The sequence below is a fragment of the Corvus brachyrhynchos genome, unplaced genomic scaffold, assembly GCF_000691975.1.
Source record: "Corvus brachyrhynchos isolate BGI_N302 unplaced genomic scaffold, ASM69197v1 scaffold783, whole genome shotgun sequence".
In the NCBI taxonomy this organism is placed as follows: domain Eukaryota; kingdom Metazoa; phylum Chordata; class Aves; order Passeriformes; family Corvidae; genus Corvus; species Corvus brachyrhynchos.
In genome coordinates this window covers 309847-335219 of record NW_008236979.1, presented here as the reverse complement: position 1 = coordinate 335219, position 25373 = coordinate 309847, and the positions used below count along the sequence as shown (strand labels likewise).

General features: G+C 38.9%; 1 protein-coding gene across 2 annotated transcripts in view; it reads right to left on the bottom strand.

The window, feature by feature from the left end:
- The window catches only part of FAM160B1 (family with sequence similarity 160 member B1), a 34609-nt gene extending 9277 nt beyond the window's left edge, over positions 1 to 25332 (bottom strand). Inside the window, exons 1-14 of one of the 2 annotated variants that reach the window (XM_017728611.1) lie at positions 25229 to 25332; positions 17720 to 17798; positions 15710 to 15879; positions 13478 to 13582; positions 13018 to 13140; positions 10484 to 10522; positions 8440 to 8733; positions 7380 to 7576; positions 6067 to 6181; positions 5885 to 5961; positions 5588 to 5780; positions 4199 to 4368; positions 3228 to 3371; positions 1433 to 1523 (exon numbers count right to left, since the gene is read on the bottom strand). In XM_017728611.1, coding sequence (XP_017584100.1) covers positions 1433 to 1523; positions 3228 to 3371; positions 4199 to 4368; positions 5588 to 5780; positions 5885 to 5961; positions 6067 to 6181; positions 7380 to 7576; positions 8440 to 8733; positions 10484 to 10522; positions 13018 to 13140; positions 13478 to 13582; positions 15710 to 15829 — 1668 coding nt within the window. In that variant the 5' untranslated portion in view covers positions 15830 to 15879; positions 17720 to 17798; positions 25229 to 25332. The remainder of the gene's footprint in view (positions 1 to 1432; positions 1524 to 3227; positions 3372 to 4198; positions 4369 to 5587; positions 5781 to 5884; positions 5962 to 6066; positions 6182 to 7379; positions 7577 to 8439; positions 8734 to 10483; positions 10523 to 13017; positions 13141 to 13477; positions 13583 to 15709; positions 15880 to 17719; positions 17799 to 25228) is intronic. The other variant, XM_017728612.1, reaches the window with a different exon arrangement.
- Positions 25333 to 25373: the final 41 nt, after the last annotated feature.

Here is a 25373-nt window from a genome sequence, read left to right as displayed (position 1 = left end):
GAGTGGAGAACAGAGCTCCCAAAAAGCGGCTGGGGCCAAAACACAAAGCAAAGCCAACACTACACATCTGAATCAGGGTTCTTCTGAAGCAGGAATTGCATTCTTATACATCTTCTTGAGAGTACATTAACATACTTCCACTGCATTATGTGTAGCTGACCTTGCTATCCAAACCATTCTGCTTCCTAATTCCCAGGACAGGAAGGGCACGTGTATATGTAGAACATACAAACTAAAAGCGTTTCAGGGCTTCCTCTTCCCTCTCTTTGTTTCCTAACACCCCTGGCTTTCTCTACCTTGCCCTATATTTGCTGTGTCCTGCCTGATGTCTCACTTGCAAGGAATTACACCTTGAAAGGAGCACAAATTACAGCAGAGAAAATAAGGAACACAGGAAGAAACAAAAGCAAAAGAAAACAAACTAAGAAATTCTGCATTGATTGTAGCTTACTTGCTTGTGCAGGCTTCCAGGAATAGAAATAAGGAAGCAGAACAGCTATTTGGATGTAATAACAGCAACAGGCAGGGCTACTCTTAGGGGGGAAATATTTTAACAGTAGCCATATCATCGTCAGGAAGTGACAGAAACCAATTCTGCTCTCTAATAAGTCCCAGTACACTCTTTTTCCCAAGGCATAAAAGAAAGACAAAGATGATAAGTGGTTTCTAGCATCCAAGAATAGAACATAGGGGAATTTTACATCAACCTTTGTTTCCTTATTCTCTATTTTCTATTCCCTTTCTTTTCAGGTGAGACTACAGATGAAGCAGCAGCTGATAACGTAATTCCAAGGTTATGGAATTTTTGAATTACCTACTAAGTACAGCTCTCAGTTACTCTGCTCCTTTGCATAAATTTTGCTATTCTAGAAAATTCACAAGCTGCAACAGTGACTGTCCTCTGACCAAGGAAACTTTATGTTTATAAAAGCAAAACTTGCATTTATTTCTAAACAGTAAATCATAAAGCTTTCCCTGCCTACCCAACCTCCCAACTTCAAACCTGAATGCCTTAGGCTGTGCATTCCCTGTGATGAGCCTTTATTTGCTAAGTCCCAGATTGCATAACTCCTATGCAGCATTTTAATTTCTCTTTAGTTCTTTCAAACAGCTTGGCAGGCAATTCTCCAAGAGAATGCAGATAAATGCAGAAGCAAATTAAGAATCTATCTGCAGTTCAGGTTTTCTCTCACTGTATTTGTTATATGAATATTAATGCATTTAATGTCATCCATTATTCCCACCAGAGCAATACAAGGTGAATTCATCATTGAAAGATCTCCAAAGGTAAGTTTTCATTAAAAACGAAAATTGAATTTTCCCATCTTCCATTACCAAAAGATGCATTTAATAGGACTATTTACAGAACCATTTGTATATTCTCACCAGCATTTCAAATTCTCAAGGACAAAGGAAGAGTTCACTGACTTACTTGTCTGTGGGCATCTCTGAGGTAAGTATCATAACCTGTACCCTCCACATGGTATGATGACTTTGCTTCATCAGGTACAAGACAGAGAAAACTGAAGAGAGAAAAAGTACATTAATGACTATATTCCACAGAGCACCAGATCAATATTTTCCCATCATCTGTAACACTGTACACACAATGCTGAACTGTCTGGCCAATTAATCCACGGACTCACCATAACTTTATGTGAAGAACAGAGAACACAAAATCTATTTAAGCCTATCTATTCCAACTACGGTTTGCAATAAAAAGATGTATTGTTTTTGAGTTTTGTATCTGGCACTAGAGGTAAAGTCATCAGTGGAAGCATTTTCTGAGAATCAGCAGACAGAATATTCATAAATAGGGAATATTCATAAATAGGTCAAGTATTTGCAAAAGGTCAGACTCCATCTTACTAGAGCTAAAACAAAATATACTTAGGAATAAACGAGCCAAAAGAGAAGAAGAATTACAGTTAAACTACTTCACAGATAGTTTTATTTACTGGTTTGTTGTGGCAAAAAAATGAACATCTAAGACACAGAGGAGTATTTGCATATAAATGTCCCAGTTACAACTATAATTGCCTTTGCCAGGTGTGTAGTCAAATACTCTATGTCCTTATTACTTCACCAATGTCTGACCTAAAATGCATTAGGAAATTCTGAATAATACTAATAACTGTCTTTAAAAACATGTAAATTAAACCCACTGAAATTTCTAGACAGCAAAATAAAACCCAGTCTTTGGAACCTGATTCCAAATTTCAGCCTTCACCATACCCCAAGAACTGCTGGACACTCCTGTAGAATTTACATGCAGAAATATGCAGTAGATGACTTTTCATGTGGAGCTCATCTTATCTCAAAAAATACAAATTTGCAGAACACTGCAAATCAGAAGACATTTCTATTCCCTGATGGAGATTAAAAGAGGTGAATTTAGGAGAGTGTTCTTTGTGTCTTTGCTCCAAACCACGTCCACCATAAACTATAAATAGTGATACTGGGGGAAAGAGGGCAAGAAGTGATGATGCCACTCTGTCCTGGCTGTCCTTGGGCTGCTTACTTCCTTTGGCTAACACCTCTGATTATTTCTGGGCAAGCAGATAGGTCAGCACTGACACACCAGTGCTGCTCTGCTACCAAGTCTTAACAGAGCAAACAGCCCTCGTCCTAATATTAGTTCCTAAGAGAATTACCATCACTAAGTTGCTTAGAGCAGAGCTTGTCCTCTTTGTGATATCCAATTTGCAGTGAGTCCAACAGGCACTGAGGTATGTCACAGGTAACACAGATGCCACGATTTTCAGGGAACAGAAGGTTATCTCTAGCATGGCATTTATTTACTTTTATTTATGTGTTTAAAGAACTTTGAAGTTCTAAGGAAGTTTGAGGGTTTTTTTCCCCTGGAAGGCTTATGGCAAGACTCCCCAGACTTGTCCAGGAAGGTCAAGTCCTGTAACAGCATTTTAAGTACAGCAAATATTTCTGCGAAAAGCAACTTTTATAGCCAACAAGGCTTTCATCCTGAATTCTGAGTATTCAACCATTAGCTGCAAAGTTCTTCTGTTTTTCTCATTTATGTTGAATTAATGCAAGTTCTAATCTTTCAGAAGTAGCTTTCTGATAAAATGCCACATAATTTCCTTCTGTGGAGTAATTTTCCCAGCTGGCACAGAATAACATCCATTACAGAGTACACATTTAATTTGCACAGTGTGTGCAGACACCCACACATTCAGACATTTCCTTAAGTCTTTGTTTCAACTCACCTATTTACAATTTTATGAACTTCAGTCTTCCCATCGTTTTTTGGATGTTCTGGACTGACAGGTGGAGAAGCACTGAGCCACTCCTGAGCTGACAATGTGTTATCTGGAGACAGATCAGTAAATAATGGATCTTCCTCCAGATCTCTGTGAAATTACATTAGACAAAAACATAATCATTGACAGAATGTTATGGAAGGCAGGAAAATCTCTGGGTCACAAGGCAGGCTGTTTTCCTTCTCTGAACAACTAGGATGTTTTCCAGGACATTGCAATATCCACATTGTATTACCTAATTAATATGCAGAAATACCAACCTTTGCAAATACCCAACAATCTGAACAACAGACTAGACATTTTTGACTTGTACAAAATTACTGCATCAGGTCACTTAAAAACTTCTTAGCTACATTTTTCACATGAGAGCTATACTCCAGGACATATTTAAATTATTCTAGATGACTAAAACAGTTTGTGTGGCCAGTCCTTACCTGTCCTATTGAGTTACAAGAGTCAGACCTAGCATATTTAAAAGGATTTTATGTAGTGCTTCAGAAATATTCTTCCATCAAAAATGACTAGGAACATAAATGTAAGCAAGACACTGAAGTGACTGACTCCAAGAATATTCTCACTTCAAGAATATTATTCATTTTATTGCAATAAAGTATGCATAGATTTCAGCTAGGTAGATGTATAAATAAATTGAGACATGAAGACTTCTGAGTGTCTATTGTTCTGGAAAGAGCTTTGTGGTAATTTTAGATTTTCTGTTCCTGTTCTAAGAGTTTCCATAAGTTGCTGATGTAGGAATTTCTGCATCACTTTACGGATATGGATGAATACATAGAGCACTCAAGTGCTCTCCAGGCTCACTTTTCTTTCAATTACTGGTAAAAAAAACCCCCATTTTGTTCTAAAAATAAGGATCCAACTTTGCTGTTGTGAAAACTTCCCTTAAAAATGAAACTTACATTGCTCCAGCAATCTGTCCATTCTCTACCACATCTTTATCTTCTTGACAGAGAGGCTTGTATTCCATGTAGTTTCTTTCTTCCAAATTTCTCAGAACCAAATTATAAAGAATGTGCTCATTGGGTTTTTGCAAAAGGTGCTCAAACATTCGTAAAGTCATTATGCTGATCTGCAATAGAAAGAGTAAAAGTTCAAGAAACTTATGCACTGCTGCCCTGTGCTTTTTGCCTTTCATCTGCTTTGTCCATCCTAGAACATTGCAAGCACTTATTGACATTATGGAAGGTAACAAAAATCATAAGAAAAATTAGGAAATTGTGATGCTACATGTGGTATAAACATGGATGAAGAGTTCATAAATATTTGAAAATCAATATGGGAATGTATTTTTTTTTCTGTAAAACAAAAACTGTTCTGAAAACTGTCAAAAATGCCAAGAACATACAGAGAACTCAAAATTTAGCTTACTGTTTTACAGTCAGATCCATGCTGGAAGATGGTTATCATTGTGCAAATGAGACACACAATAGGACTTAAAAGTTAGTAATAAACACCCAGAATAAAAGAAAGTAATACTGGGATATTGCGACTAGATCTATAGGCTAAGATTTTTACAGAGAGATGTCATGTAGGCTTTTAAAAGAACACTGACTTGAAGCAATACAAAGAATTTTTCAAGACTGCTTGAGAGTGCTTAGCTTTGCAAAGATAACTAATTTACAGAGAAAACTCATTCTGACAGGGTGAGCAGGTAAGCATACTGAAAAAACTGATATGACAAAGCAAAGATCTGTCTTTCAGGCAAGCTTGGTTTCTATTTGAAAAAGTAGAGGGTTGAGGTTGTTTAATGGAAAATGTGAAACAAGCAGCTTCTGAGGAGGGATTTTACTGAAGTAAATTATTTTAACTATGCTTACTGTATGTACAGAGCTTAAAGTTATAACATCATCTTTTAATTGGCATTGCATATATTCTCCAACCACACTTAGTTCATATAAACCCCAAATTTTTATCTGTATCTTATATGATAATAAGACAGAATTGACTCAACATGGAAAATAACAGCAACACAATATAAAGCACAAATTAAAACACAATTTCAAAAACTCAGTTCATTCTATCTTACAGATGAGCAAGTCTAACTGGATATGCATAGTGAGCATGCAAATTCACCAAAGAATCTTTAGCAAAGTAAAAAGAAATATGCTTAGTGGAGAAAACAGCTTCATTTTCTAAAGGGAATTTGTAAAGCTGGGAGTCAGAATTCTCTTTCTTGGCAAAAAACATTATGTGACACAAATATGAAAAGTCCTCCCGACAGTGTCTTTGCAGACTCTCCACACTCCAGAACTGGCCAGCAGACATTCCTGTATCAGATCACTTCTCACCTCATCAGAAATGTGATCACAGTGCTCGATCAACCTGTGTCGCAATGGGTGCCTGTTGATGTCTGTCAGTGTTTCTGGCTCTCTGTGCTCTCCAAGAATAAAATACACCAGTTCCTGCAGCAGGACATCTGAAGTCACCTGACGAACAATGCGGTGCAATAGTGCAGTTGATGTGAGGATTCCGATCTCTGAACTGAACAAAACATTTTCATATCAGATATGGAGTGGATTTCTGCCCCCAAAAAAATCAGCTTGATTCAGATTCTGTTCTGCTGTGTCTTGTAGGATGCTACTCACGTTTGCATCAGCTGAGGTTCCATAACATCAATGAAGAATCGTTCCCGCACAGCTTTTGCCATAGCAACAGCAGTTGTCTGAAACAAAAGTACAAAATGGTGTGTCTCAAATTCAGAAGCTAAGAAATAACTGGAACTACTTATTTGCTGAATATATTTGTATCATCTGAACACATGTCAAACCTTTTGTGCTTCTTTGATGAGCTGATCACAGTAGTCAAACCAAGAAAGAAATGAAATCAATGCTCTTTTCCCTGGAAAAGCAGATGCATCTTCTTTGTGACTATAGGAATCCAAACTAGAGAACACAGAGAAGAAATATTTGTTTAGTCTACAAGTAATTGAAGAATCTTGGACTTCATTCTTATTGAACCTAACAGAATAATTAATGACCTACTTGTAATGAAGGGAACATTAAAAAAGCTTTTCTGCTGGTCTCTGTGGATCTGGCAGTGCCATCATTACACAGGTATTCAGTGCATGCTAAAGGATACACAGAATGTACAGCACAGGAACTCTGGTTAAGTGTTTTGGAGTCAGAAGGGAAAACCAATCACCAAGTCTGTCCTCCCAGGAAACACAGACCACAGGAACTGAATCAGTAACTCCTGTAGTCACAGAACCATAAAATGAAGGCAATTGTTCTTCTCTACTCTGTAAGCGACCTCAGGCAAGTCGACCAAAACCACACAGTGTATACCTGAACTAGACTGAATCTTTCAGAAAGAAACATCTATCTCAATTTAAGGGCTCTAAGGAATAACAAATACACCACTTTCTTTCTTTGGTAAAAAACTCCAATATTTATTTATCCCACAATTCAAAGCTGTGGGTTGTCCCCTTCTAATTTCAAACTCCAACCACCAGAAATTTTCCTAGGCATTTTGCAAATACCTACTTTTGTCTCGGTACTAACAGATCAGGAGCAATTCCTAATAATGAAAGCAGAGTGGGGAAGACAAATGTTTTAAGAATCTGAATTACAAGCAGTTAAGGTAACAGGCATGTATCTCTTTTGCTTCATGCTGATGACTTATGCAGTAACTCTTTCCTTCTTCTTTTTTGCTGCAAAAATTTTGCAACAACTGCCTGTTATCAAATGGACCCTTCCTGCCCCCCGCAGCAGTTTACAATGCCCACTGTGTACAGTGAAAAGTTTGTACTTCCTAAATCCGTGACATCTGCATGAGAATATAATCCATACCTGATACTACAGTGACACCACTACAAACTGCTGACGTAATTCAGTGGAAGAACTTGCCCCCTGAGGAATCTCTGCCAGGGACTGGCAGGCAAACCCGGCCCCATGTCAGAAATCACAGGTACACTGGACACCCGAAGTGAACCACTGTGCTGCAGCTGTATCTCAGCTCTGCCCTCGAGGCTTCAGCATGTGTGGAGGGGAATATTTTAAACACATTATCTACCTATCAAATTAGTTTCAGGGAAAGGTGTAAAGTCACTTTGGGTATTAAATACAAAAATAAAATTCTTACCCCCAGTTAATTGCCTCCACTGTTTCAATGTCTAAGGGATCCAGTGACTGAGGCAAGGCTTTGTAGAGGGTGGCCAGCCTGTCTGTCAACAATTCACATAAACAAGTGCTTTGAGTCAGGCACTTGGCAGCTGCTGGTTCTGGCAAACTCACCAAAAGCATGAGGCCTTCACAGGCCTTCACTGCTATCCGGCCGTCCTGGCAGAAGGGCATGGAAGAATTAATCAGAGGGTGAATGAAGCTCAGTGGAAATCAAGAAGCAAACACCTCCCAAGTAAAACCTCTCCACTCCCCCACAGTGAGTGAATGCACTTATTTTTGTTGCCTTTTCAGTCATTAACTCTTGTGAATCTGGATGTTACAAAATAAAGAATCTCACCTGATTTTGTGTCAAATACTAAGAATGCCAGCTGCAACCTTCCAGCTGACAGAACTAAAGCTCTAGGTCAGCTTGAGACCAAGATACTAAATCCTGTAAACTAATCATGTAACAATAACAAGGTACAATGGTAGACTTGGTTTTCTGCTCTCAGCATTGCTGTAGCAATTACAGGCTTACCCAAACCTCCTCTAAATTTTCTGAAAGAATCTAAGTCTGAATTTGAGGACGAAGCTGGGTAAAACATACAGCAGGCTTTTTAAAAAGAGAACACACCCCTAGAGATAGCCCAGTGCCATTACAAAGAGAGTGCATTTGGTTATGTCAGAACAACTGAAAGTAGTTTTAAAAATAGTCTTTTGTGATATATTTAGCCTTCTGATTATCCTATGTGTCTTTTCTGTGAAACATACAGCACCCTATACAAATGTCTTAAAAAACCCACTTAGATTACCATCAACAAGCTTAGTATTAATTTTCTAAAATAGCATTTTTACTTCAATCTGAATTTGCAAAGAAAATTGCCAATTTACAAAAAGTGCCTGCAAAACCCCTCATTTCACTTTTTATAGCTAAAATACAGTGCATTTATTCACTCCCTCTGCCCACTTCACCCAGCATCCAACTATTTCATTTTATCATACTAAGTGGAAAAAACCCCAAAATCCAAAAAACAACTCACAGGACTTTTAGTGAGGTTTAGTAGAGAATTCACTAAATTATAGTCTTGATTTGGACAAGCAGTGGAGGACTCAGGTGGTGATGTGACATTGAGTTCATCCAGACTGAAAGAGAGATCATCTGCTTGTTGTGGGAGCTCATCCTCCTTCTCCATGCGCTCCGCTCCGGCAGCACCGGGCATTTCCTCAGGCTGGCCAGGCTGCCCCGTGTCTGTTGGCAGGGACTCTTGGTCTTTTATCATGTCTTCTGTGATTACACTTGCTGATCCTTGGAAAGCCATTGCTTTTAACTTACTCTGCAAAGCATTTTTTTGAATTATACAGCTGAAATTTCTGTTCATCCTGAAGCAGGAGTTTACTAAAAGCATTTTTTTTAACATCAACATTTGAAATACTCAAGGCTGGATACAGTAACCATGTAAAACCTAAAGGGCTGTGGGAGTGTGGGTGCTTTATAAACCTAGGACACTTTTAAATCTGCTTAAATTTCTCTTAAGCCCTACACATTTTGCTTCAGGGCTGAATATACCATTTACAAAAGGAGAGCAGCTTTTTCTTTTACCACTGAAGGCACATATTCACTTGATTTGCCCACAATTTGATAGAAGTTTTTAATTTACCTTATGGGTGCACCATTAGAACTTAGCATTTATTATAAAACATTCCTTTCTGTGTCAAGGCCTTACATGCATCTAATGTCTGAAACACTATTTCCAGCTGGAATCACACAAGTAAATTAATTCTAAATTTCTTGAGATTTTACCTTCAACAGGAAGGGGAAAGAAACACCTTTTCTGACAGCAGAGTACTCTCAAATTGTGTTTTCTCAGGAAGAAAAAATTGAGTAGATTGAATGGAGAGAAGATAATAGAAGTTAGCACTGGGCACTGGATACTCTAAGAGGTTGCAGAGAACCTTCTCAGAAGCTCCAAATAATCTCTACTTTGCCTGGAAAAAGGCAACCCATCTGTCTTCCCATAAATCTGTCTCCAGAACATAAAAAGACATTTAAATTTGTGCTCTGTGATACCACCAAGAAACTCACAGAAAGGCAAGAATTCAGTGTTCTTCTGGCACAAGCACAGGTGAAGAATACTTTATTGGAATCATAAATTAGAATGCAGCATAAGACACTTCTTTCAAGTGAGAACTGTAGCGAGATTATAAATCCAAACGGCTCCCTTCTCTATGATAACACCAAAATTATTACAAATATATCTCAAGCATTAATAATTTAAAAGACTAACCATTTGGGGTTAATGGGTTTTAGTACAGACAAACCAGCAGGGACTGAGTACATGAGAGTCAGGCAGCAAACTGGAGAGCTGCTGGGAACACTTGTTTGAGTGCCGTGCATTCATTGTGGGGAATTGGCACTGAGCATTGTGATACACTCACAGAACCAATTCCCCGGAGGTGCAAACCAGTGGTAAAAGCAGCACACTGCATGCTATAAAATAAGGATGATATCTGAATGCAGTAGAAAAATTACTGCTTTAATACATGTTTATTTTTTTTGACAGTGTAAAAAGTGCAAGGCTGGCAAAGCAACAAAAACATGTCTGTCTGAACCGACTCTGTCTGTCCCTAAAGCTTCTACAGTCCTCCAGTATTGTCCCACCTACTACATCAGTACACAGAAATATCTGAATCACAATGGTGATCCTTGCACATAAAGGCTGGAACAGCATTTCAGTCCTGGATTTTACACTGTTGCTGGCACCACTCGAGCAGCAGGCAGGGCTGTTAAAGGGAAAAGCTTTTTTTTTTCCAAAACTGGGCAATATTCTGTAAAACACTCTATTACTTCATGTCTGGATTCTTCTACAATTTGAAAGGCCATTGTTTATTTAGCTAAGGCATTGATGAGAGAACTAACATATATAAATGTATGAATGCCCCTAGAAATGTGTCCACAGCTCATTATTCTTACGTTGGCAGGTGACACAAAGCAGTTTGTCCATTGAACAACACACAGGCAGAGTTTTTGTGTGTATTTAAGATTCCTATTGTCTAATCATGCAATTCTGCAGCTCAGCTGCTCACCTGCCTCCTGCAAAGGTGCAAAACAGGATCCTGAATGACCTAATAGAAAAGGTTACATAAAACACATATTCAATGCTTTCTAAATAAAGTACTCGTAGATTCAACATTAACAGAGAGCAGACAATATAAAATTCTGTATTTTCATGATATGTAACCCATCAGTTTCAAAATCTATGGTGGATGATGCCATATCTAAGTTCTGAGGGCTTTAAAAGGAATTCTACGAAAAAAATCAAGTGATATCACAGCTTATGAGAATCTCTACTTAATTTGTGGTGAGAAATAGGAAGTTGATAATTTGCAGTACTGAAAGTAGAAGTGAATAGTGAAACCACTGTTCATTTTATAAAATGAAGGTACAACTTTTTAGCTACTATATTAGAACTTTATTAAGGTCTCAAGAGGAGAAATTGAAGCACAGAGAATTAAGTGTCCCTTTGCATGAAACAATCAGTTGCAAGGAGTCTCTCACCTAAGATGGGATGAGATGAGGGAAGTTTAGCCTAAAATATGCCTGAGTTAGAGGTGGTAAGTCAAATATTACAGTGTATATTCTTTCTCTCTGCACAAGAACTAGGAAAATCAGTTTTAAAAAAAACATACATTAATGTCAAAATAAAATTAGTACAGGGATTTGAAAGATTTAAAAAAGTAGAATGAAGTTCTTCAAGTTCTTATTTCCACAACAGACATAACTTGCCAAAGTAATACAGTTATGCCATGTAGCCTTACTGGTTAAGCAATATAGGTGAAAGATTTTACTAAAATATAATTTTATATCTATATATTTATTCGTTTATATATAAAATTTAAGATATAAAAGAGCATTCTATCAATATACTATTTGGTATGGAATCATAGAAAGGAAATTCTCGGTTTGTACACACTCAGTTTTTTATGTTCATAAAATCCTGTATAAACTGATCAGAAACAGCCAAAGAAGGAAGCAAAACTAACAGATACAAACACCCTTTGGAGAGATCCATCTGCATTTCATCTTCTAAGTGTTGGAGATTTGAGAGAGAAATGCCACACAGAATTCTGTAAATTTACCCTTTCATGCATTTGAAACAGTGATCAAGTCACAACAATAGCACCTCTAAGAGGCCAAACGTGAACAACCAGAATATTCAATTCTAATGAAGCACAATTCTGCACCCCACATACCCCATCTGAAAACAACCATCACAAGTTGTGAAGACAAATGCTTTGGGCTACAACATGTAGAATAATGCTGTGAAGGAAACAGGAGCTACAAGAAATGTTTGCCAGCTTGCCTGAACTCCACAGCCAGAATTTTGTGAAACTAGAAATCCTTTTGAAACTTGAAATAACCTGTTTCTCCATGTCTGTTTTTTAATATTGGAATCTTGCTATTTTGGGGAAGAACACTAGTAGTGTGGGACGAAACACTTGTGGTTCTTATGACTGGGGTTCTCAGGTTTGACTGAAAGGGCACTATTTGAGTACAAGAGTCCTAAACCATAGAACTCACACATACAACACTAAAAGTAATACCAGTTTAGAATTCTACCATATTTTACATGTAATACATGCAGTATTTTACTTCTGAGTGCTTCTAATGTTTAAACATTACCTTTCAATCCTTACACCATTTCTGCTGCTTCTGCAACTACAGTGGATACAATGGCAATCAGGATAATTCTTAATTAAGGGAAAAATAAACTCAAGATGGATTCTTTACTACTGACATGCAAATGATAATCACATACCTAATGGAAAATAACATCTTTCTGCAGTTTAGCAGCCTTTACTGTCACAGATCTTGTTTGTGGAAAGCTTGTAAAATATTCCTGAAGGAGTATTTTTCAGCAAAGTATTACATACTCAATAGAGACTGTCACCATAGGAAACAGCAAAGTGGGAGCACAAGGCATTTCTAAATGGACTTACATAAACCAAATTTTTTTTATGCTTCTTCTAAATAGGAACAGAAAGTCAGTCTAGAAACTGTTTATCTTCCCACTCTGATTTCATAATGCCACATGTTATAGGAGGCAGTAAAGATACTCGACTTTCTTACAGATAGAAGATGGTGTGGTATTGTAGATTGTGAGCTGGCATTGCAGCTACAAACATATGTGCCACTACCAAATAAGGGCCCAATTCTGCAGAACACTCAGCAGCTTCCAAGGTTTCAGAGCCCCCTGCAATCTGTCTTTTAGTCTTTGTTGGGGTGACAAAAACAACACAAGAAGGCCAAGGTCTCCCTCACACAGTGTTCTACATTGTAATTCATATCCCTACTCTGCAGGCACTTCCACTGCAAAGCAAGAAGACCTTGGGCAGGTGTATTTGTGAGCCCTGAATGAAATTCTAGTGAAAATCAGATGTATAAAGTCTCTGGAAGAAAAAAATTTCCAAACAACAAGACTTCTAATATCACAGGATAAAAAATAATAGATGGAATGAAAACTAAGCTATGAAGCACAATGTGACATCTACAGTTCTCTACTAGATTTTGTATGTGACGCAGTAAATCCACCTGTGAAGTTTTGAATTGATTTACTCACCTCAAGGAAGAAGTTGACCAGGTATGGATCCTGTTTCAGCTTTGCACACACTATACAGAGAAACTGAATCTCTTCATTTTCTGTTGGTGTTGCCAGAACTTCACCACACAGCCTGATTAATTTCTGTCACATAAAGTGAACAATTAAGACAGAATGTTATTGCTTTTTCCAGGAATAATAGACTGAATTATTTTTCTATATACACACTACAATTATGTATGAGTATTGACTGGAACATTTGCTCTGGATCTAGACTGCTACAAACAAGTTTTCTTTATTTATGACTTGTACTGTAGTAGCAGTTCAAGGCTCTAATCATCAGCACATTAAAACTGATATGGTACCCAAGCAGTTTCTTTAATTCACTTGACAATGGAAGAATTAAAGAAATCATTAGCTACAGCAGAATAAAAGAAACTTGTCATGCAAAAACATAGTTTACTTAAAATCTGAACTGTACCTGCACTGGCCTATGCACATTTATGTGGGGAAGAAGAGGTTGCCGTATTCTTCCAAGAAGTTTTGTATAAAAAGCCAGAACTTGCTGTTTCATTCCTGGAGGACACTGAAACAAAAACAGATGAAAAGTTAAAAAAATATAATAAATGTGGAGAAAAACACAGATGTAAATTTGTCACTTAGAATGGCTAATTAAAGAGCAATAATTTAACCAAAAGTATTTTTAAAAACATCATCATCTGTTAACATATTACTTTTATCAATACTAACAGAGATCAATAAAAAATGTTGCATCTCATTACTGTTTTCTCTTTCAAATTATTCATACTTTCAGTTAACTGCTCTAGGGTAAACTTCTACCAATCTTTCCAGAAAATATTCCATATCATTACAGTGATATGGGGAAATTAACTCGGAATTAATTATAGGTCAGATTTCTTTTAAGGTATTGTGTGACAAAATCCAGCAATTCAGTGAGTCAGTACATACAAATACAGAATGATAAACTGTAAAAATCTTAATACCTACAGAAGGTTTCTTGAAGTCATGAGCAATTAACCTTAGCCAGCTAAAGCACTTATAAATGCACAGACGGTCCAGGACAAGAGAAAGCTGTTGCTTTCCCTGAGCAGAATATAAATCCCAAATATCTGTGCAACATGCAGACCCTTGTTCTACCATCCCTCGTGCACCACGTCACATGAAAGTACCTTCCTATCTCCAGGAGATCTGATGGCTTGTGGGCCTTTATGTACCTTTGTTTTTAGTTAAATTCCCGCAAAGTAGCATGTTCTACCACGTTAATAAAATGCTGTTCATTTCAACTCACATAATTTCCCTCATCTGGTTCATTGCACAGCTGAATGGAGCTGAGGTGGCAACAGCCTAACCTGGCTCTCCTTTCTAAGTAATTATCTCTAGATTTTTAATCTCTAATCATTGCTGAGTTGTCAAGCAATCCTTTGAACAGAATGGCAAAATATGTACCATCAGGGCACATCCACAGTAATGTAGTAATTCCAACTGACTGCTGTGAAAAGGAACTACTCATTTTGCACCAGATCTTTGCAACATCTTGCAAGCACTGAACTGTGTGTTTACTTCAGATGTATCAACTCACAAGTGGCAAAGTGTAAAGACAGGCTGTACAAGAATTGCCTGTACAGACGTATTTGTATGAGTACAGAATGACTTCTCTCAACTCTTATGAACACACTCCTAATTACCCGCCTCACATATGTCACCACTTCATCTTGGTTTCTTGACAACATTTAGAGATTACTGAACGAGCTGTATTTCTGAGCAAGTATCTTTAATACAGCAGTGTTGTGGTTTTAAGCCCAGCTGGGGCTGGTATTTCAGCCTGACTGTAGGACAGCTGTTACAGCAACAGGTACTGCAGATCTTTGGTTCTTCCAGAGCAAGGAACGTCTCAGGCTCAGAGAGCCACTGCCCTGCATTGCCTATTTATGTGAAATCAATTAAAAACTCGTGACAATGTGTAGAAGACTGACTGAGAAGGAAACCCTGGAGAGCTCAATTTATCCTTGGAGCAGGATACACCATGCCTCCCTAACTGCATCTGCAGTGTGATACAAAACATTCTAGCACAAGGGCTGCCAAGCTCCTTCACCCCATGATCCACACATTTTAGCTCAGAAGTCTGCCAAGAAAGACAGCAACAAGGATGGACCAAGACATGAAGGTAACTTCATGTGTGCAACAATGCAGACGTGAAGAACCAGACAACACTGCCAAGGTATGAAAGCTGTCTGGGGATCAATTCAAATGAATGCTTTCTGATATGAAAGTCTTTCTGAGCAATAGCTCATCACACTCAGAAAAATTAACTGAAAATTTGTATTTAACATAGCACTTTCCATCCAAGAATCCCTCAACATTTAACAAAGGACAGAGAGAGATAATACCGTCTTTAGAAGCCAGAAAAACACTAGACTGAAGAAAAATGTTTTTCCTACTTCTAGTTTCACCACTGGTATCATCAGAGTGGTGAGTAACAAATCTCAGGGCTGTGTCTCAGTCAGCATCTCAGGGGTTGTCTGAGCCTGATCACACCTGTAAAAGGCTGTTATTTGTAATATGTTGGTAACATAAGCAAGCAGCTCTTTGCTAGAGTTCAGTGTCCCACACTACCACCTACTGTAGAACTTCAGTCTCTATTGCAACTAGGAGCTCTTACAAGAGATAATCTGCTCTGCTCAGAAATACATACATCAGCTTTTCCTAGTGTGTAGAGGGTCTCCAAAATCTTGTGATGTAGCAAATATTCCATACACGGTCCTGTTTCACCTGACTCCCTCTCATTTTCTTCTTGAACTAGAATATCCAACATCTGTTCCAGGTGAGAAGGAATGTTGGTATCAGTCACAGGAGCTTTGTCATCTAAATAAAAGAAATAGGCAGTTAAGAATGATTTCAAGATTGTCCTCATTTTTAAGTTCAGTTCCAAGTTTAAGACTTATAAACATGACATCCATTTAAAGAACCTTACATACAGTGCAAGTTTTTAACATGTCTTAAATAAAACTTTCAGAACCATATCTGAACAGGTACACTGGAATATGCATTGGGTAGATACCTGACCTTGCAATGGGGAAAAGGTGAAGTGCCAAAATTCAAAATATGCATTAATTACACAGTCAAAAAAGGAACACTTCTACTGCCAGAGAGAAAGCTAAGGGAGAGAAAGGTACAACTCTCAATCTTCTGATTAGTACCCACTATGTCTTGATATTGCAGCACATCAGTTCCTTTATACATTGGATAATTAAAGAAATGGCTTTTCTGATGATAACAACAAAGGAAATTCAAACTCTGTGCTGTTTATTCTCCAAAAGCTTTTAAATTCTTATTTTGTACTTTCTGCATTGAAATACAACTCTGTCAAACTTTATGAAGGAAAGGATGAGACACTGATTCTTTTATATTAAAGTCAGAAACTGCAATGGATTTATGCCACTGGCACTGAGAGATAGCATTCACATGTTGTAGAACATACCCACACATGAAGATTTTCCTCTTTTATTTTTTTCAGCTAAATTCTACTTGAACAACTATCCTGGGGAAATGGTTACTACTGTTTATGCAATAATCTAAAAATAACTTGTCACTTGCATGCAACTGGCAACAAGATCACACAGGGAAACTGCCATGTCAGAGTGATTTTTGGTCTCTGCCACAACCTCCAGTTAGCCTGGAGTGTTTTGCTTGAATTTCCTACACATAATTCTGCTCCTACTGCAGCGGACAGAAATAGATCCACTGAGTGGAAACTTGTTTTTCAAAAGACTTCTGAAACTCTGGGAGAGAGGTCAGCTTTTATTCTGCATCACGTCACTGCAGGTGTCAGTTTCCCCTGCCACCCTGTCATTTCCACCTTTGGAAACATCACATAGTGTTCCAAAAGATGGGTATTTAGAAACAAGGGTCATATTGCAGTTTGTACGAGTAAATATTGATATGAACAAGATCATTAGACACAAACACAGATTCAACAGCTCTTCCAGCAGAAGTGCATAACTAATATGCTTGAGGAAAGCATGGCAACATTCACTTTTAAAACATAATTGTTTCGTAACTAGGTCCAAAATTAAAAATTTACATGCTGCATAATTGTTTCAAAAAAACCCCCCCAGAAACAGGGAACAGTTTAAGAAAAAGCAACTACAGCCATATTTCGCCATAACATCCGTTTTTTAGAAGAGAAGAATAACATCTGAGTAAGGTTTAACAAAACTTGTTGTCTATGCTATCAAAACACTTTGCATTGAGACAAGACACTAAAGCAAAAATAACCAATACTGAGCACACAGAATCCATCTATGTCTGGTAAAATCTATGACCACAAAATTACTTTTGTTAAAATCTTGCAAAGAGAAAGAAAATCCCTGATGCAAAGCAATAAAAATGTTAACAGCAGGGACTGCATTTCTGCAGCTGTCTGTTTAGATTAAACAGAGTATGTGAAGGCAGAAACTGGGTCAGATGTAAAAAGGTGCAGCTCTCTACACGGTACTCAGGAAACAAGACTTCAACCATTTTTCATGCCTACTTTTAAGGGGTGCAAGTACATGGTATTTTTAATTACTAGTTATTATTGTTAGTATTTTGATTAAAGACGACTCATTTTAGTACTTCTTAATCTTCACTTTTAAAAACACTAAAATTGCGAATTCTAGTTTTCACAATAAAAAGGCAAACCCAGAGGGCTTTCTTCTTTTACCTGAGGTCTCTATGTAGTAATGGGTGATTGCTTTCCAGTGGTAAACAAAATCTTCTTGTAATGGAAGGGAAGGTGCGAGCTATGGAGAAAAAAAACCACAACAACAAAAACCGGTCAGAAATTAAATGAACATACTTGCTCACAGATTAAATCGAATTTTATCTTATACTTGGAAGTAAAGTGCTGCAGATAGTGCTACAGTTGTTACTCTCTGCTCTTTTTCCTTTAACAAGGACTATGATGTTCATTATTCATGGCTGAGCCCTATGCCACACCGCCTGCCTTGTAAACATCAGTAATAATCTCTGTGATGTCTCTATCACCAGACAAATCTATTTGAAGCAACAAAAGCAATTGCTTCTACAGCAAAGCAACACTAGAAATGTATGTTTGTATTGTTTAGACCACAGTTTTGTCCTGTAGGAAAAAAATCATGTTATTTTACATCTGCTCTTGATGCCTTCTTCCTTTTCTATATGCGCTGCTCTCTCAGTCTGCTCCCCTGGTCCCTTAAAAATACCAATTAGTTGCTTCATCCAGTTTTTGCCATGCCTTTTTTCCTGTTAGCCACAACTTCTTTTAAAAGATCTTTGTTCAGTTTTTAGGCCGGGTTTGTTTTTGCTTTTTTTTTTTCCCCCACATTTTTGTTTTGGTTTTTTTTAGGCCCATAACCAGAGCTTGGCGGGTTGTTCTTTTTTTTAAACAAATATGTTCCTTATTTCATTTCTGCAAGAAAAGGAAGTTTCTTCTTTCCTGAAGGAGTTTGGGATGGCTGGCTGGGTGTGAGCAGCATCCAGGAATAACATCCTGCAAGAAGGAAATACAGCCCCTCACCCAGTCTCTATCAGTACTGCTCCTTCCCCGCTGAGACACAGGTGGCCTGTGGCCCACTACACCACAGGCAGCCTGTGAAAAAGGACTACAATCATTTCACCACTCTGCTCTCCAAAGTGAGAGCTGAGACAAGCACTGAATTTGTGCCCACCGATGTTTTGAGCTGGTAAAATCAGGAATCCTATAGGGAAAACCCCAATCATTCAATAGGTCACAGGAGGATCTGCTGTTATTAAGGCCTAATCCTACTTGCATGAGGCTTTTTTTTTTTCTTGGACCATCAAGTCCTCAAGTCACTCTTTTACAGGCCATCCTGAAATAGAGGATTATCACTTCACATGATGGCAGCAATGAGCCCTGTGGGAAAACAGAAAGAATCCCAAGTATGAACTGGTGGGTCTGTTTTGGAAGGGTAAGGAGTTGAACCATCCTGACAAGCTACAGAGTCCAGTCCTTCACAGAATCTCAGAGGGGCTGAAGTTGGAAGGGGCCTCTGGAGATCATCCAGTTTAGCCCCACTGCTCCAGCTCACTCACCTAGAGCTGGCTGCTCAGGAGCATGTCCAGATGGCTTTTGAATATATCAAAGGATGGAGACTCCACAACCTCTCCAGGAATCTGTGCCAGGGTTCAGTTAACCTCACAGAGAAAGGTTAACTGAAGGAAGTTTTCTCCCCAAGAGCTACATATACCACATTTGAGACTAATAACTCTGAACTCCTCTAGTGTCTCCCCATAGGGTCTCAAATGTGCTGAGCTGCCTCAGGTCTTGGGCAAACATAAGCACAGGGCTCACATATAGTCCAGTACAGTACAGGCTCATATAACCTTTACTGGGTGCTGTTGGTTTCTTTGAAAAAGCCCTGGATGTTTCCCGCATCAGTCTTTTCTTTGCCTTGAATTTCATGACACTTAAATTTATCTTGGTAAAGTTGTAAAGCCCAGTATATGACCAGTATGCCATGCCAAGGTAAGTGCAATGCTAATTGTTAATGGCCCTTTGCACACAGGACTTTGAAATGCAAGATTCTGGAAAAGTAGTGGTGCTTGGCAACTATCTCTGCCTGCATCCTGGGCGGAAATGTGCCCTTGGAAATGGCAACTAGGAAATCAAACTGAGCGCTTATCCTCTCCCTGACAGGCTGTGCACTCACTGAGTCTTCCACGGCTGGGCACTCAGAGCAGCACATTAGCACGGCAGCTACCACAGAGTAAGTATCTGAATGCCCCACACTGCACAAAACTAGTTTATTTTGCTGTGACATTTACTAGGTTATTGAAATTCAGAAGAATAACCAAACAAACTGAAGACTGAGTGTATGATACTGTATCGTGCTCTGTATGTCACATTTGCTGCTCTAGATGCGTATTTCAACCAATGTAATGATCATTTTCTGTAAAAAAAAGCTGTATCCAAACCTCAACACCAGCTGATGAATAACCCAGAGACAACTTTTGAGAAATACAGGCCTTTCAGACCACTCTATTTCCAAAGTAACACATGATGGATAACATTAAAGATTTATCCTTGGCTGATGTGATTTTCCTCTCCACTTCTTCTCGTCTCATCTGCCTCAAGATGAATTTAGTGCCTCTGAGCAGTGCCAGGAAAAGGATTTCACTTCTCAGCACTGTCAATAATTTATCCACCATGGGAGAGAACTGTGGATATAGACATTCTCCCTCCCAACAAATGCCTCTAGGGACTCTCCTCAGAGGTGAAAAAATAATTCAGGGACAGGTCCTGCCCTTTCAAATTAAAATACCCAGTGATTTCAGAGTCTTCTCTGATCAGGACTGCAAGCCAGACATAGCAAACAGAGATACCATTAGCATGTGTGTGCCCCTGTGCAGTGCAGCCTATTGGGAACATACCATCAGCATTGCCACCAGCTGGACATGTAACCCCAGCAACATTATTCTGAGATAGGTGTTTTACTGGTCAAAAACGCACAAGAAAACAAGCAAGCAAACAAACAAAAATAAAATAAAAAAAACCCCAAGCAATCCTCCTAACTTAAGTATTCAGACAGGAAATCAAGGCAAAGACCAAGACCAAGATACAAAGCCAAGCACTGGAAAGCATTAGGAAACTGTAATACTTGGTTGACATGCTTTAACCCTACTAGGACAGGTAGTACTAATATGAGGTTGTAGTTTCTATTTTAGGATGGATTACTAGCTATCAGCTGAGATGGAACACACTACAGTTGCCAGCCAGAAAACCACTCTATTGTGTATGGAGATTCTGAAGCAAACCAGAATTCCTTGTGGAGGCCATTAATTCCTGCTACTTGTCTAATTTGAAGGAGTTACCTTAAAAATGCAGTTATTTATCACCACATCAGCTGGTTAGAGCATGGTGCTAATAACACCAAGGTTGTAAGTTTGATCCCTGTATGAGCCATTCACTTAAGAGCTGGACTCAATGATCCCTATGGGTCCCTTCCAACTCAGAATATTCTGTGACTCTCTAATTAATCTTGATGTAATTACACATGTGCTTAGTGATTCCTAATCTCAAAGTGAAGTTCTCCTCCTCTGGGGAAAAAAAACCCCATGATCTTCAAGCCTGCAGTAGGTCTTGGTACATGAAATAGCTAAAATTCACCGAACACCACTGAACTGCAGCCCATTGGAGCAGCCATGGATTAGCTCTTCCATCTGGTGCCCAGCTCCAGCAGTTGGGCTTCCTGGGAGTGAGCTGAACTTACCACATGCTGCCTTATCATTCTGGTAACAATACATAACCAATGATCAAAGCCCACTCCTTGAAAAGTGCTGTTCTCAGGAGAACCACAGATCTTTGACCAGAACTACAGTCTGCTCATGACAAAACCTGTCCAAAATACAATTCCACGTCGTTCTCCAAAGCATACAGAATTCGTGTTTAGGCAGGAAAAAAAACAACATAAAGAGCAGAGAAACTTATATCCATGCAGTATTTAACAGCAATTCTTTTGTGCATGTAAAAATCATTGCCAAATTTTTCATGTATGATTTTCAGAAGTGCAATTCAGTACTGGAAAGGATGGAAACATCAGAAGCTGGTGATATGCCTCAGTATCTTTCGGACAAGTTCATAAAGTAAAGAGAACATTGTATAAAAAAATAACAGGTACTGTCTGCTCAGATGCCAGAGTAAAAAAAGAGAGCAGAAACTGGGTCAAAGAGAAAGGAAGGGGAAGTGCATGCACACTGCCCTGACTGACACAGTCACTTGATGTTTTTCTTCAGTCTTACTACTGAACCAGTGTGAATGGTCTGAGAGAAAATGTGAAAAAGGATTAATGCTTGAAGGTTTACTCAATCCTCAGTTGATGAATGCACAGTTTATAATGGCCACTGCTCTCCCATATAAAATTAAGACTGGACATGCTTGCAAGCCATGCATTAAATTTTGTCGTCTAATTTGTTAATACCAGCACAACATTAAAACAACAAGTAATGTAAGGTCATTACATCAAATAAAGTGGGTTCAAGAAGAATAAATTATGTTCTGGTCAGTTATGTAGTTCATCATTTTGGTGCACTGCCTGTACCAAATGACTTGGTTTCTTTCAAAGCTGAATTTTGCTTCAAAATATGAACAAAAGCTACTTGAAAGTACAGTGATGTACCAGTGTAAGAGATACTGTGGAATAACAGGCTGGTAGAGAGGGGGTCTCAAGAATGTGCAGCAGACATCAAAATCTTCATTCATTCAATTGAGTGATACAAATATTCCTCTTTGACAGCAAATTGCAAAATTCAAACCAACCAAAATTATATTTTTCCTGCACGGTACACAGCTCAAAAACATCCCTTTCACCTATTAAGGTGAAACATCCAAAAGCCCATATGAAACACAAACGAAAGTCCTTTGAACACCGAGCAGCCACTTCACAGACAAGCTATTTTGTCTAGGGAAACATGAGTGAAGAGCACAAGATAAGAGAAAAATAAGTCTACATTGCTCCTTTGTTATTGTACACTACACTTTGTTGTTGCTGACAATGTAGTGCTCATGGGTAGCCCTTTGGGATGAAAGTATATCAGAAATGCATAGCAAAGAGAAAACATCTTGAGGACAAGCCATATATAAACTGTCACAGATCTAATAATATGAACCCCATGAAGCAACAGCATTTCTATTCTGCCCTGAAGTAATAGAACAAAGACAGCAGTCCTATCCACTATTCTCACCAACACATCCAACTCAATTTAAGGATGCTCTGTTGGCAGGATAACACAGTGGTGCTTGCTCATCTGGATGCTGCACAGAAATCCAAAAAGGGAAAACATAACTAAAATATTGGCAGGATTGACATAAGATGTGGCAAAAAAACTAGAATTCAATGGTAATGAAAATCAGGAATATAGTTTTAAACATTTGGAAAATTTAGGCAGAAAAGACCGAAAGTTCTGAGTTATTCAAGCAGAACTACAGGATCATAGACAGGTTTGGGTTGGAAGGGACTTTAAAAGACCACCTAGTTCCAACCCTGCTGCCATGGGCAGGAAATTTTCTACTAGGCCATGTTGTTTTCAGCCCCATCCAGGCTAGTCTTGAACACCACCACAACCTGTCTGGGAAACAAACCTTGGTAGGAAAAAATCTTAGTAAAAAGCAACTGACCCCTTATGTTTGCCTCAGCAGCAACTCAGTCCTGTCACTAGGGCAGTCAGTTCAAGAGTCATACACTCACAACAAGTAAAAGGCAAATACTGCCATGTCTATCAGACTGTCAACCTTTGGAACTCCTCGTCAGAGTTCAGAGGGATGGCATATTGAGGGTAAGATAACAACGATTATCTAATAGCATAGGAACTCTTACTGTTAAAATGAATCTCTCTAAAGTCCGCAGGCCTGTGGGCCCTGAGGCAGGGCAGAAGCATTATGTAAGTGATGTGCAGGAGAAAGGACAGGGCAGAAGGGCTACCCAAAACACTCTGATTTAAAGAAGTCCCACCCGTGAAAGCTAAACCCAGGCTCTTCAAGTGCATTTAAGTGTCCAGCTCAGCTAAAAACTGTACAGCTGCAACTCTATCTACTTTGGAGTAAGCACCCAAGGCACCCAAAACCTTTGAGAACTGATATCTTAATTACTAGTTCTATTGCTGATATTCAGGGTTTAGAATCTACTTGAGGCTGCCCAAGTTAAACTTGCTCCCCAGCAAAAACAGCAAGGAGAAATGATGTTCCAAATTCTGTTGGTTCTGAAAACAGCAGGCAGCATCAAAGTGGACTTCGCTAACATTTAAGATTTATAAAAGTTTTCATTTCCCCCATAGCAAAGCTAAGCAGACCACATCTTTTTTACGACAGGGAGAATGAAACAACTTAAAGCCACATACAGCCCCCAAAGTGGTTAAAAATTTCTATTTCTCAGTTTTGTCTTTGTATTAGTGGGTCAAACTTATAAAGTAAGAAACATTCTTAGTATCTTCCTGCAATTCCCTGTTTCATTCCCAGCGTGTGGTGCTTGGTATTTGTCACAACCCTGTAAATACAACAGTGCAGTATTTACCAGCAGATCCACTATGGTGGGGGTAGCAGGATGAGGCAATTCCAAATTCAACACCAGAGTTGAGCAAGGCCAAACAGCATGTTGCTTGATAGCACTCACTTGCAAAAGGATGGTATCAATCTGTTTCTGGATTTTGGTTTGGGTTTTTATTACCAAAAAAGAGCATCTAGTCCCTACTATCTCAGCTTTTCTCCTTTTCCATTCAGCTGATTCATTTTTCCTATTTTTTTAATCGGATCTCAAATAAATGCAGTTTGTTTATTTTTTGCACACATCAATAGTGTAAACACTCTTCTAAGAAATAACTTCTATTGGATCTCTCAAAATGGTAGGCCTGAAACAATATCTTCTCCACTCCTGCATCTCTCAGTCATCCACTCTTATTCCTGTTATTCAAAATGTGGCACAGCTCACCACAACAAGTTTTCTTTAGTCAGGCAGGCACTAATTTCTGTTTCCTCTCCAATGAAAGCACTGTCTATTGAAGGCATTCATATGTGGTTAGAATGTGTTCAAATAAAACATTTCATCATTATTTAAAACATTTCTTTCCAAATGCCACTACACCACTAAAAGAGCAAAGCAGGAACCTGCAATTAGTGAATACATGCTTAACTTTTAAACCTCAATACTCCTGCAGAACTACAGGCTCACATAAAGACAGGCATATGCTCAAGTGCAGCATCGAAGCATCCATTAATGCACAAAGGCTGCCCCTCAGATGAGGCAGGATTTGTCAAGCAGGCTCTTATTTCAATCATTTGGATTTGGCCTGCAAGCTCTTTTTTCAACCATTTGAACAATTTTTCTTCAACACTTTCCACCTTCACATCCGTATTTCACTGCCAATTTTTAGCAGCTCTTCACACTCAAGTCTCCTAGGTGTGCTGGCTTACTGGGAGAGGCCCCGAAAGGCCCCTGCCTATACTACCAGGACCCCGCCCCACTGAAAACCAAAAAATAAATGGTGTGTCCAGGCACTGCCGATCGCGGCCTGCAGCAATGGCAGCTCCCCAACAGGCCCCGTTTCCTCTGCCCTGCACCGCTGTGCGAGTCCCCGTGCGGGAACCTCCCTGCACACACAGCCCCGCGTCCCCCGGCCAACCTCACCACCCCACACAATCACAAAATAAACCAGGGATGGAAAACGTCGCTTTGGAACTGACAACATCCCGCAGAAGCACCGGAGACGGCGACTATTGTCTGCTGGTCAGGACGAGATGGAAATCCTGTGGAGTTTCCTGATTCTCCTCCTTTATTGTTTGTCTCGCTGTAACAGCCGGGTGAGGGCCGGGCCGGGGCTACCCCTCA